Here is a 12,941-nt window from a genome sequence, read left to right as displayed (position 1 = left end):
GCAGGTCTCCAATCAGTTTCCAGGAAACTCGGCTCGGGCTGCAGTCCTCCATCCACGGATGCATCCGATCTCCGACAGGTTTAGGCTCCACTTGATCCAGCCAACGAGCTCGCTGTGCTGCTCTACGCCTCGTGCCGAACGGGTCGCTGACCAGCACTTTCTTGGTGGGGCATGACCGAGCCACACGCCCTGCTGGCACACACCGCCAAAGATAGTCCTTAGCACCCGCCGTTCGAAAATGGCGAGTGCATTGGCGTCCTCCGTCAGCGTAGTCCAAGACTCGTACCCGTAGTGGAGTCTTCTGGATCGCAGGAGTTTGTGGAGTCCGTAGTATTCTCCCTGAAGAATGCGCCTTCGGATTTCGCTGCTTACGTTGTTGTCCGAAGTTATGATCGTACCAAGGTAGCAGAACTTCTCTACCACCTCGATATTGTCGCCACCTCGATACTCTACTTCCGAGTCGGGCTCTATCACGGTCAGAGCCTCCGGCAAGCAGGTATTTTGTCGTCCTCGCATTGATGCTCAATCCAATTCTATTGGCCTCGCGTTTCAGTCGGGTGTACGCCTCGCACACCGCCGTAGTTGTCCGTCCGATGATGTCGATGTCACCCGCGAAGCCAAGAAACTGGAGAGATCGGGTCGAAGCCCGCTCTTCAGATGACACCCTCCAGAGCGAACAACAAACAGGAGAGTCCGTCTCCTTGACTCAGACCCCGGTGAGATTCGAACGATTCCGACAGCATGCTCGAAACTCTCACCTTGCACTGCACCCCGTCCATAGTGACCTTTAGCAACCATACCCCCAGGGAATCCGTACTACTGCATGGTGTTCCATAGTTCGGTTTGATCTATGGTATCGTAGGCCGCCTTGATCGGTTGTCGATTTGCCTCCAACAAATCCAGCTTGGTAGCTTCCGACGAAATCTGTAGCAAGGGACTCCAGTCTGCAGAAGACTATTCGGGACAGGATCTTATAGGCAGCATTCAGGACTGTAATGGCCCGGACGTTAGCACAGTCCATCCTGACGCCCTTTTTGTACACCCGGGTGTATGACAACCAGTTTCCATTCGTCCGGTAGTTCTTCCTGATCCCAAATCTTAAAAATCATCCAATGCATTATGGGGGAAATCCTCTCCGGACCCATCTTGAACAGTATGGCCACCAGCCCAACGCTGCCAGCTGATTTGTTGCATTTCAGCTGTTTGATGGCACTGATAACTTCGTCCAGGGATGGCGGGGGTACCTCGTCATCGTCATGCTGGCTGTCGTAGTTCTGCACTCCTCTGCTTCCTGCGCCTAGTTCGGTGTCTCCTGCATCTGCTCCGTTAAGGTGTCTGTCGAAGTAGCACTTCCACCTGTTGATCACCTCTCGCTCGTCCGACAGGATATCTCCTTCCTCGCTGCGGCACATAGCGATCATGGGAGTAAAACCACCCCGTGCCGCATTCAACATCCTGTAGAACTTACGAGTTCCCCCGACTGGGATAACTGCAGTATCAGTTGCTCGTCCGACTCTTCGAAGCTGCGCTACTTGTCCTGGAAGACCCAATTGAGCATTTTTTTCCAAAAACGATGTAATTCCGCATTTATTTATTTATTTTGTATTTTTTTTCTAATACGATGGCTCTTTGCCGTAGGGTTAACACCACAGCGCTGTACAAATTTTGCATTGGGCAAAGCATAGTTTTTTTTGCTCCTACTTGGATGTAAAAGTTTTCTCCATGCAAATTGTATGGGAAAGCCCGACGCCGCAGACTATGTTTCTCCGAAATCACACGTCAATATACTACTACCAACCAATATAAGATGGTTAGCGCGGTACAGTACCCTGCCTACGGAGACGTACGCCGAAAGAGTGGTACGGTTACGCCGAAAGCGTCAAGCCGAGTATCAGCGCCAGCGTCGAGCTGCATTGTGTTGCAGCAAGGGGAGGAGGGAGGTGCAATGGACACATGTGAAGTGATTTTTGGAGCTGACGGTCAACGATGTAGCCACCCGCACATTGACGTATCAAGAAGTTCCATTACATTTTCGTTTTGCAAAGCCAACCGCACGACTGTTGTGGTACAAAGATCCTGGGAAACAGTAGATTCCCCGCGTTCTACTCACCAATATCGTGGTCGGCTGCATGGTTTACTGTCCTACGTCACAGATGGAACGGTACTGCCTTCGGTTAAAGTTACGCTAGCGAAAGGGTCCAATGTCATTTATGGATCTACGGACAGTTGAAGGCACCATTTGTGCTTCCTTTCAACAGCCAGCCACTGCAGCCGAACTTTTGCAAGATGTCGAGTAGGAGCGTGCACTCCAGGAAGCTGTTTCATTTCGGATACCCTTGCAGCTGCGTGAACTGTTCGCCCTCATTCTTTCTGCAGGAGGAATCCTCAGAATCCTCACCGGCTTAAGGACGCGTAGGTGGACGATCTTTGCGAAGATTTTCATCGGAATCATCGAGATCGATACACTACAGAGAATTCAGATCAGAATCAGAACTGCTGCGCAATGTTGAGCATCTTGGATCTTTTTGTACCATCGATCAATATTTTCGCGGCACGACTCCAACAGAAAACGCTTGCCACTTTCCCCGAAATGCCTCAGATCCCAAATTATTAACGGGTCAAATTTGAATATGTTTTTATGCATCCCGAAAAAGCCGGGTAACCGGGCCAATTGACTAACATATTGGTCTACAATTGGTCAACATACCAATTTCTCTAGGCCTCATCCTCCTTGGACTTATTCCAGACATACTCGGTTGTCTAATTCCGCTTTTATTTGTTTTATCTATTTATTGTCACGATGCTGCCTATTGAGCCTATTTTTGTCACGTAAAATTTCGTATAAATTAAATTCGCATAAATTTCGTATTCCGAAAGCATTGTTAAAAAATGATCCGATCTTTCGCTGGCTGGAACAGAACTGAGTTTATTTTGCCTAGCCCAAAATGTATTAAAATTTGCGTTCCAAGGTTTTCGCCTGGTAACGCGAGTGTCCGCCACCCGCGGGAATTAGCTGAGAACAGCTGAGGTTGCACACTTTTGTCTATGGTAAAATTGCTGACACGATAGAACGTGTACACTCGCTGGCCGATGATATCGTCGCCGACGTAACCACCTTGTCTTGGTGGCTCTGGCGTTAACCGTGTTGCTGTGGTAAATTTGATCCCCATATTTAGTTTGATAGTGCCGTCGGATGTTGTGCCTTTTAGCCGGATTCAGCTCCGGAGTGCACTGCGGAATCAATCACAGGTTACTCCGGAGTCAATTGCTGAAGTTTACTTCGAATTCAAAATCTATCGATTCCGGAGTAATTACGGAGCAGTCTCTTATTGACTCTGTAGCACAAATTTGTTTATTTGTTGGTAATAAACTGAAGGAAAATGGAGCAAAAAGAGGAAAATGAATCTTTGGAACAAATATTTGTTTTTTTGTTTGGGAGAGTGCGGAATTACTACGGCATCGATTTCGGGTTTGAATCCGGAGTAAATTTCAGCAGTTGTGTAATCCGGAATAATTGCAGGTTATTCTGCAATGCACTCCATAGTGAATATAGGATTTTACTCCGGATAAGTGTTGGGTGAATTTGATTCCGATTCATGAATCAAATCATTCAGCAGAATGAATGAATAAGAATCTCTATTCTAATGATTCGTGAAAGACGAATCTCCAAAGATTTGTTGTACTCCATTAAACGTTGTTTCCTTTCCTTCCTTCCTTCCTTAAACCGTTGTACTAAGTTTTAATATTCGCCTATGAAAGTGAATCAGTCAGTGATCAATACAATCGATACCATTTACAGATTTAACTCTTTAGTCGTTTTGCCCAATAGGGCCACAATCGTCCATATTTTGCTCGCTCATTGTGATCCACCCAACTCCCCAACCCCTCTCTCTCTCTCTCTCTCTCTCTCTCTCTCTCTCCCTCTCTCTCTTTCTCTTTCTCTCGCCCTCCTTCCTCCAGCAAACAAACGGGGGGGATAATTTCAGAAGCGAATATTAAACCACGAACCTTTGTTGAGTCGTGAATCTTTAAAGGCTCATGATTTTTTCGACCTTTTTTTTCGAACCTTTATAAATCGTAACTCTGAAAAGATTACCGAATATTACGAAAGTCGATTCTTGATTTGAATGGTTGAAATGAATGATTCTTGATAAAAGATTCGTTACTCACAACACTACTTCAAATTTTAGCAAAATCCTGGAGCAAACTCCAGATTACTCCGGAATGCCTCGGGGTCGAATTAATCCGACACTGGGGAAAATGAGGATTTACCCATCACTAGTATAGGCGACAGCGGCACCGGTCTTCACACGGCAGGACCGGGGTTCAAATCTCATCCGGAAATTCCGTTCCTCCGTAGTGAGGACGGACTATCAAACGTGTGCTGAGGACTAACTGACGTGGTGTCAGCAAGTCTAGTAAGCCATTTGGATGCCCGGTGTGACTTAGTAGGTTAAGCCAAGAAGAGCCAGAATCGGTTCACAACCCCCCCCCCCTCCTCTCCCCTCCTCACACACATACACAGCACAGGAATGACGAGATAATGGCAGCTCTTATTGGGGTAGGTTATTATCTCCTGCTATTACTATCAGCCAACACACGATTGTGTTGCGGGGAGTGTGTCCGTCTCCCCAAAAGACATGGAACCCTCGAAGTGCTGATATCGTTTATCCCCCACGCTGGTCATGGCGGGATAGCAAAGAGCTATAGGAGAGAAAAAAGAAGAAATAAATTACCCCCAAAACCCCAAGTTGTGCAAAATCGAAGTTCTGAATAGGAAGTGAATTCGTATAAAGCGTTTGAATTGTCTTTAAATGGGAAGTGTGAAGCTTTTAGCCCCAACCAACCTTGATGATGGTTTCATTATCGCTCTTTACTGGGCAGTTAAGACTGGTCCCTTCTGGTCCCCACTGGCATTTAACAGCTGTTTAAGAGGAGTTTAAAATTATTGCGCTTTTTTGTACCTCTTTCTGCTAGAGTAGAGCACCCCCCCCCCCTCTACCCCCTCCCCCCTCCCGACATAGCTGACGGCGGCTTCTGTTCAAAAAACTAAAAAAAAATCGACGTTGTTTGGTTAGTGTCGTGTGCAGTGACAAATTCACGCTTCAGTGTACATTACAACAACAACAACAAAACGCCTACTAAAGTAGCCAAAACCGTTTATGGTACCGCGCTTCTCCATCCGTTTTCATCCCCTTTCCTCAAGACTCTATCTAACATTGTATCATTTTTTAAGTGATCGAAACTTAAACGAACGCATAAAAAAAACCACCGACACACACAAAGCGAGCTAAATTAATGAGATCATCAAACTCTGCATTTTATGGGTCTTGGCCATTTGTTTCTGCGCGATCACGGAATTTCGTGAATTAGAGACGTGACTTGAAGGAGAATGGCGAGTTAAAAGAATAGGACAGAGCCAGAATTTTTTTTTCAAAAATAGGCGTTAAACTTTAAAAGCCCCAAAACTCCGGGTTGGGTGTACGGTGCGCGGGCGTTTTGCGTGATTTGTCGTTTAGGCATTCCTCCCCCCCCCCCTCGCCCCAAGAAAAAAAACTGCCCCAGCGAGAGGCACATTGGTTTTGACATTGAGCTGGTCGTGGTCGTGCACGCAAAACATTACAATAAATGTTAGGAGGGTCTAAACATGGTGATGAAATGTGTGTGTGTGTGTGTGTGTGTGTGTGTGTGTGTGTGTGTGCCAGGCAGGAGCCGGAACCGGAAAACCGTGACCTCTTCGTGTGGGTATTGGGGTTGGGATAGGTGTCGTGTGTGTTTCCTTCACTTTCCCCCCGCCCCTATCCAGGATGCCATGCTTCTTGTGGAAACCATGGACTCATATTTGTGCGGGAGGGATGAAGGGGGGGGGGGGGGTGTTGGGAGGGAACCTGATGTACACCTGGCACACAAAGGAATCGTCTGAACGCCCTCCGTACCGCTCTCAAGGAGTGCTGCACAATAAAATGGCTACAATTTTTCTGCTTTCGCCCTTGAATTTCGCCGGGAGGAGAACCACCCAGCAGCCAAGGTGTCCCCCGAAAGGTTTTCAATGGGTTAAATTGGACACGAATATGTTGCCTTGTGTGGAACGGTGCGTGCACAGGTCGGATGGAGAAAGACTAACCTTGAAAAACGGCACAGCGAAACACGTGGGCGGAAGCAATATGGCGCCGGCCGGACCAACGTGGTCGGAGAAGAATCGAAACCAGGTGTTTGTTTGTGCGTGTGTTTGGTGCGTGAAAATTCGCATTCGGCGCTTTTTTGCGGTAATAAAGAAGGGGGGAGGAGGGGGGATCAACATTAGCAGCGCAACTGATGTGTGAGGTACCCTCCCCGGAACAGTAATGCGTGAAGCGGAAGTGGCGCAATGCAATAACTTCGTCACCACAAGATTTGATTATCAAATCTGAAGAAGTAGAGTAAAACCAAACAAACAAAATATGGAGTAACCGAAGGTTGTGGTTTTTTTCTTTTTCTTTTTTTGTGTTTTTTTTTCGTTCTACCCCGACTGGTTGGTTAGATGTCTAAGAACCCTCGGGTTTCGGCTATTATTTGCACGCATCCCTCTCTCTACCGAATTGGTGGCACTAACTTTTGTGACCCAGTTTGTACCGTGTTTCGTCCAATTCTACTAAGGATGATGTGGGAGGAAGGGGTGGGGGGGGGGGAGGCTCTATAATTGCACGGCTGGGTGTGTGCGTGTACACGTCGCGTACGTTGATATGTGGTCAAGGTTTCTTCGTGAGCCTGCCCGTCCCGATAAGCCCCGAGAGTGCACATACACACGCCACATATACCGGAGGAGATCGATAATCTTCCGTCCCTTCCGACTGGCCGGACTCCGGACTCCGGTTGGAGTGAAACCTAGGAGGTCATTTGCATATGTTGCGCTGCATACCTTACATACCGGTGAAGCACAGAGCTAAAATCTAGCCTCTGACGTCACACACACCCCAATGTCAGTATTGGTGGCCAGCATAGTTCTTCTAATCTCTGGTACTTACCCCACCCTAGTTGGGGACCCGGACCCGGTCGTCGTGCCTCATTATGTAAGGTCAGGGAAGCGAACGGATCGGCACGCAATGAGGCTCGGCAATCGGTTTCGATCGAACCCCCTTGTCCACGAGCCACCGCTCCTTCCTCGTCTTCCCCCTAACCTACTGGTGGATATCGTGCAGCTCTCGGTGGGAGGAAGAACAGCATCAAATCGGTTTATACCTACCACTCGCTTCCGCCATGTTGGTCTCGAAGCAGCAAGTTCTGTTGCTCGCAGCCGCACCACGAAGGCACGAATGCATTTCTTGCACCTCACCCTCCCCCCTCCTCCTCCTCCCCACGTCGGATTGCTCCTCCTTCTTTGCGACAGGTGACTAATTTCCTCGCAGAGAACGACGACGCAGAGTTCTTTGCTACTCTACCGCTTAGTGCGCTCCCCCTCCCCCCCCCCCCCCCCGCTCGTTAAAGGAGGCTCCATTTTTTTTGTTTATGTTTTGCTATGGAAGGCAGGAGACGGGCGCTTCTTTCGCAGCTAATCGTACCGTGTCGTCGTCCGGTAATGTTGAGCCCTGTTAGACCACCACCACCATCACCGCTGTTGGTCGCGGTTGCTCGGCGGCTGTGCTGCGTTGTGGCTACAACAAGGTGTGAGTGTTTTGCGATAGGGCCGACCGACGACGACGACGACGATGGAGCATGGAGCCCGCGACAAGCAAGGGCAGGGAGATGCACCCCGATGGGGAGATGGCGGTGCTGCGACACTCAGCAGCACGACAAGGCGTGCAAAAGCACACTGGTACGGCACACACCAAACGGTTCGGTAGAATATTTATAAACAGGACGGAAACATAACTAGACCACCAGTTACCGTTCGGTGAGAGTCGCAAACGGGTACACAAATTTTTAGCGCGCTTCCCATCTTTCGTGCGCACAAGTTGCTGCAATAGTCGTCAAATCGTTACCTAGAGAGGGCGCCAGCTTGTCTTGTCCGGTGAGGTCTTTGCATCTAGGTGTCGCCCCAACTGGTATAGTGCTCTGTGTGTGTGTGTATGTGTGACTTGTGAGTGTATTTTCCTTCGCCGGTCAGTGTAAACAAGACAGCTTGAGGATCATCAATCCACCCTACCATCGTGCAATCAACCTCTTCGTTTTCACCGCAATGGCTGATCTGGAGCGTCGGGATGCTATCCCAATACTGTACACGCGCGGCACCCACTACACAGTTGGGTTCGATGTGGTAAGTATCGTTACGCTCTAGCGATGTGACACACGTGGAGATAGATCTGGTGACAGTAAACGGGGGTGCGACGACAGCTTTAGTGTAGTGCAATTTACTCTGATGAGTGGATCCTGGTTTCTGTTGCATGAAATACTGGTTGGGAAGCGAAGCCCCTAGAAGTCGTACGGTTTCAAGATAAGAAAATGGATGCCCCCTATCAGTCCTCCAAGTGTGAACGTGAACGCTCGTTTGATGGATCACACTCGAGAGGAAGGAGATATCTAGAACTGAAGTGCTGCACAAGATAGTAAGCTCCTCCGAACAGATACAGGTGGTTCTTTTGTTGCGCGAAGCAATCTACAACGTGTAGTTGTAAATAGTAAAAGATAAAGAAGACTTATAACGCTTTCCCGTTTAACGAACAAACCGGGCCGGGTTGAAGCTCGTAAAAGGCTTTGTTGCAATATGACGCATCTCTACCCCAAAACGAGGATCAATCCGGTTGTGGCATTTCTTACACCTTAATACTACACCCTCCTATCTGTCCAACAGGGCCGTACTTTTGCATCCATCATACACAGCTTTCTGGAGAAGTCGAACACACTGAACGATACGTACATACCGCTATTCAACACCGAAAAGGGTCGTAAGTATAGACGCGCGTGTCGCTAAGTGCTAAAGGTGCTCCAACACCATCCACCATGCCTCCATTGTTCCTCCCCCAAAAAATAGGTAAAATCTACGTTGACACGTACGAAAACGTTAACCGATCGTTCCCGCAGTACATCCGAGAGCTGCAGGGCATTGCGGATGGTGCGAAGGTGGACTTTTATAAGGTAATTATTGCTCTTCCCCGACGCCATTATGTAATATAGGAAGTTATGGAATCGAGAAGACGCCGGGAAGCCGAGAGGCTTTCTAGCTAATCTTATTAGTCAGTTATTCGGCATAACTACTTACAGCTAATCTGATTAGGGGTGTATAAGCCTGTTTGCAAAGAGTTGACACAGACATACGCGCGGGGCTATATTTGTTGATGCTTTCATAGCCTGTTACACTTGTATCCTCTTATTAGCTTATCGAAGGTTTCTTACCCCTATCTACGTAAGACGTTAAAATCAGCTCTATTTTTTATATTTTATCTCGAGTAATAATGTCTACCTTTTGTGCCTAACAATGATGTGTTTACAACTAATTGCGTTAACCATAAGTAGTGGAAGGGAAGGGTGTGAGGCCGAGACGGAGGGAGACAGAGATATTGTAGTCAAACAGGGCTTAGGAAAGCGTCATTTTTGGCCGTAACGTGTAGGGACGGGTAGGTAAGTAAAGCGGTGGTCTGCCACCGCAGATGGTGAAATGGAACGTATATGGAAATAGATTATTGGCGTTGCAGACAGCTTTTGACAAATGAGATGTCTATTTTTTATCCTGTCAAGCCCGAGAAGACAGTTGTATCACACGCCAAGCTAAAGTCCTTTTGAGAGACATCAGTCGGAAAAGGAATCAATAAACTGCTGCAGGAAACGAAAATCACTAGATGAGATGACACGTGGAGAAAGATTTTGAGATCATCAGCGCAAAGCGGAAAAACCCGTCGAGACCATTTTTTGCCAATATTGTAACCCTTCAGGTTGTTCTTTCCAGCTGTTTCTGCTGCATATAGACGACGTCATCTGCGGTGCGCAGGATGGGAACAATCAACCGATCGGCTGCTCCACCATCTGTGTCAACGAACCGGACTGTGTAAGTTAACGGATCCATCTCAGTGACCTACCTCGTCTAACGTTCCGCAATCTGTTTTTTCCCCCTTCTCCCATAACAGGTGGTGCTGGGACACACGGAAGATGCACTGTCCGAGGTGCTGAATCACTTCTACTTCGTATCGGCACACATCATTTCGGAAACGCCGGAAGGCAAGCACAAGGTGGTGGAGGAACGGTTTACATCACTGTGCTATGCCGGCCATCTGCCCGGTTACACGATGAACGCCAATCATCATGGGTTGGTCTTTTCGATCAACACACTCAGCGCAAAGACGCTCGTTGGTGGCAAAACGCGTAAGCCTTATCCCACAATCGCCATTTTGTTGTTGTTTTTTTCGACTGTCATTTAAAGACAATCATTTTTTCCCCTGATCTCATGCTCTGCTTGTTGCAGCACGTCACTTTATCACGCGTGCCCTGCTAGCGGCGGAGAACTTCGTACAGGCACAGGAAATATTGCGCGATCATGGCGTTGGTGCGGCGGACGGTTGCTCCATTAACATGACGTTCCTTAGGTGAGTGCCTTTTTTTTTGTAATTCCCGATGTCTAATCAGACATCATTCGGCTAATGGACTCGCGTTCCGCACGTTACAGACAGGAGGGCGATCGATTGTTTCACAACGCAGAAATGGGACCGGCCACGAATGGGAACGAGTCGCAGCTTAACATACTGACCGCCAGCCCTGGGGAGCACATCGTCCACGTGAACAGCTACCAGCGGCTCCCGGTGCCGGAAGTATCCGGGCTGATCATCGAGTCCAGCATCGAGCGGATGAACACGTTCGCCAAGTATCCGCCACCCAAAACGCTGGACGATGTGGTGCGGATGCTGAGCGACATGACCGCCAAGGAGCATAAGGTGTTCCGGGACCATGGCAAGAACCAGAAGGTGAAAACGATCTGCGTCGGCATTATCGATTGCATTAAGCGCACCTGGACGCTGTACGCGGAGAATCCGGCCTATGTGCCGCCGCTCGTTGTCTTACCGTTGGTGCTGAAGGATTGAAACCTGAAACGTGCGGGTACTCTATCTTCCAACACTCCGTTTTGTGCTTTACAATACGATCAAAACACACAGCCGCGCATGCAAACACACATTAATTGTTGGATTTGATGGCATTATTTATGACCCATTACCACAAATGGGAATTACACATCGCAAATAAATAAAATCTGCAAATACCCCCGTAAGCCATGAGGACTCCAAGTCGGCCAGCTATGGCAGGCACTTGTTGTGCATATGATGACCGGATGTTAACAAGCCTTCCACCAACTGCATATAATCACAAGATTTGTGTCGCGTTTCGTGTGCTCTACTCTAAATAGCACCTGCTGGCGTGCTTTGCTTTAATTACTTAAACATAAACGCGAATAAACAACCCCCCGCCCCCCACCCTCCCACGTTCCTAGTCAGCCGCTGTGTGGTCGGTCTCTAACCTGAGAAAATCCTCTCCAAACCAAATTCTTGAAGGTTCACAAATGAAATCCAAGCCGCCGGTGTGCTCTCGCGGCACGATCGCCGCGATCACGCCACTCATTTGCATATGTTCGGCCATACTTCTGCTACCGGTGCGCGGCGACAAGGCAATCTACTTCTCTAACCCGGTATCGGATAGATTATTCATTAACTAACCTAGGTCACGAAGAGCGGTACATTTGCTCGTTCGATCCACCACACCCGTGTCTCCTATCCTCTCCCCCACACCCTATCGCAGCAGAAGAACCTCACGCAAGAGTGGAGGGAGGACATCTTTTTTTTTTTTGGGCAATTTAATAGTTACCCTTGCGGTTGTACTATGGATGTTGAGATCATGATTGATTGACACTCTGTACCAGTTGAATCCGTTTGAATCCGACAACCCATGATCCCCCGAGCGAAACAGGTTTGCTTGCTCTGCTCCAAAAATCTAGGCCAACAAAAAAAAATGAACATGGAAGTATTTTTTTCGTTTTCGTGTTTTATCGTGGATAGCAACGCCCACAAACAACGGCGGTGGTCCGGTTTTCTTATCGTGCTGATCCACAGTGACACCCGTGAACCATTAGCACCCCCAATTAGATAAGGCGAAACAAGTTGCGCCCGTCTTATGCTAATGATGTTCTGGCATTTTGTTTTCGGGGGTAATAAGATTTATAAGCCCTTACAAACTTAACCTCATTTTAAGGCCATGGGTGCAGCTTATCGTGGTTTGTGTTAGTGTCTGGGAGGTAAACAATATTATCGTACGATCGTGTTTATATGGTGGATTATGATCGTGTCCCGCATGTTCTAGAGTAATCTTCAAGAGATAGTTTCTCAGCTCCCGTATATTTTTGTTCTTCGTTCAGCCCTGGCAATGGTGTTAAAGGTCAAGATCGGGTACCGGCAGAAAATGTCAGGACAAGCTCTTATAAAGTTCTAGTCTCGGTTCTTCCTCCTTCCTATCACCTCCCTCCATGATATTCTTTCTTACTGCGACTTTCATGCCCTATAATATCTCCTGCGGTCGTGACGATGGTCCGACGGTCCAAACCGACCGTCTACTGAATCCCATCCAGACGAAACCCATAGTAAATCATTACATGGCCGGCTAGTCCTGGCAGCTGGTCGTTTATCCAAGAAAATGAGAATGATGATGATCCACCATAGCTATAAACTCTTTATGTGGACCTTCGTTATTGTAAATCCTTCATCTACGATACACAGGAACGATGGCTACGATACCATAAATAGGACCAAATGATGGAACACCACCATGGATTCCTTGGGAAGCTAGTTCGGCTGTCGAGGGCTACTATGGAGAGGCATGTCCAACATGTTGTGGGAAAAACGAGGGCAAGAAATCTTCCGTTCACATTGGGCACAAACTTTACTCAATCTTTTCAACTCCTTGGCTTCGCTAATGACATTAGCATCATCGAATGGACATCTGAATAAAGCAGTAAAGATAAAGCACCAGGGACTCCAATCGCGAGGGACTAA

The 12,941-nt window shown here is 48.0% G+C and overlaps 2 protein-coding genes across 2 annotated transcripts in view; one reads left to right on the top strand and one right to left on the bottom strand.

Moving 5' to 3' along the window:
- The window catches only part of LOC126561809 (neurobeachin), a 289,107-nt gene that overhangs the window by 17,165 nt on the left and 259,001 nt on the right, over positions 1 to 12,941 (bottom strand). The gene's annotated exons all lie outside the window — the stretch shown is intronic.
- LOC126563397 (uncharacterized) lies at positions 1,808 to 10,985 on the top strand. The gene is made up of 8 exons (XM_050220039.1): positions 1,808 to 1,960; positions 8,084 to 8,233; positions 8,768 to 8,861; positions 8,948 to 9,051; positions 9,860 to 9,958; positions 10,038 to 10,272; positions 10,373 to 10,493; positions 10,574 to 10,985. The coding sequence occupies exons 1-8, from the start codon at positions 1,808 to 1,810 to the stop codon at positions 10,983 to 10,985; spliced, it is 1,368 nt and encodes a 455-aa protein (XP_050075996.1).

This window comes from Anopheles maculipalpis, chromosome X (genome assembly GCF_943734695.1).
Source record: "Anopheles maculipalpis chromosome X, idAnoMacuDA_375_x, whole genome shotgun sequence".
Taxonomy (NCBI): Eukaryota; Metazoa; Arthropoda; class Insecta; order Diptera; family Culicidae; genus Anopheles; species Anopheles maculipalpis.
This window is presented reverse-complemented; position numbering and strand designations above follow the sequence as displayed.

What these genes read in the sequence shown, in the direction of transcription:
- LOC126563397 (XM_050220039.1), top strand. Translation starts at nt 1,808, where the DNA reads ATGGTTAGCGCGGTACAGTACCCTGCCTACGGAGACGTACGCCGAAAG. An exon ending in GTGCAATGGACACATGTGAA is followed by an intron (nt 1,961 to 8,083) that starts GTGATTTTTGGA and finishes TTCGCCGGTCAG; the next exon opens with TGTAAACAAGACAGCTTGAG. An exon ending in CGAAGGTGGACTTTTATAAG is followed by an intron (nt 9,052 to 9,859) that starts GTAATTATTGCT and finishes TGTTCTTTCCAG; the next exon opens with CTGTTTCTGCTGCATATAGA.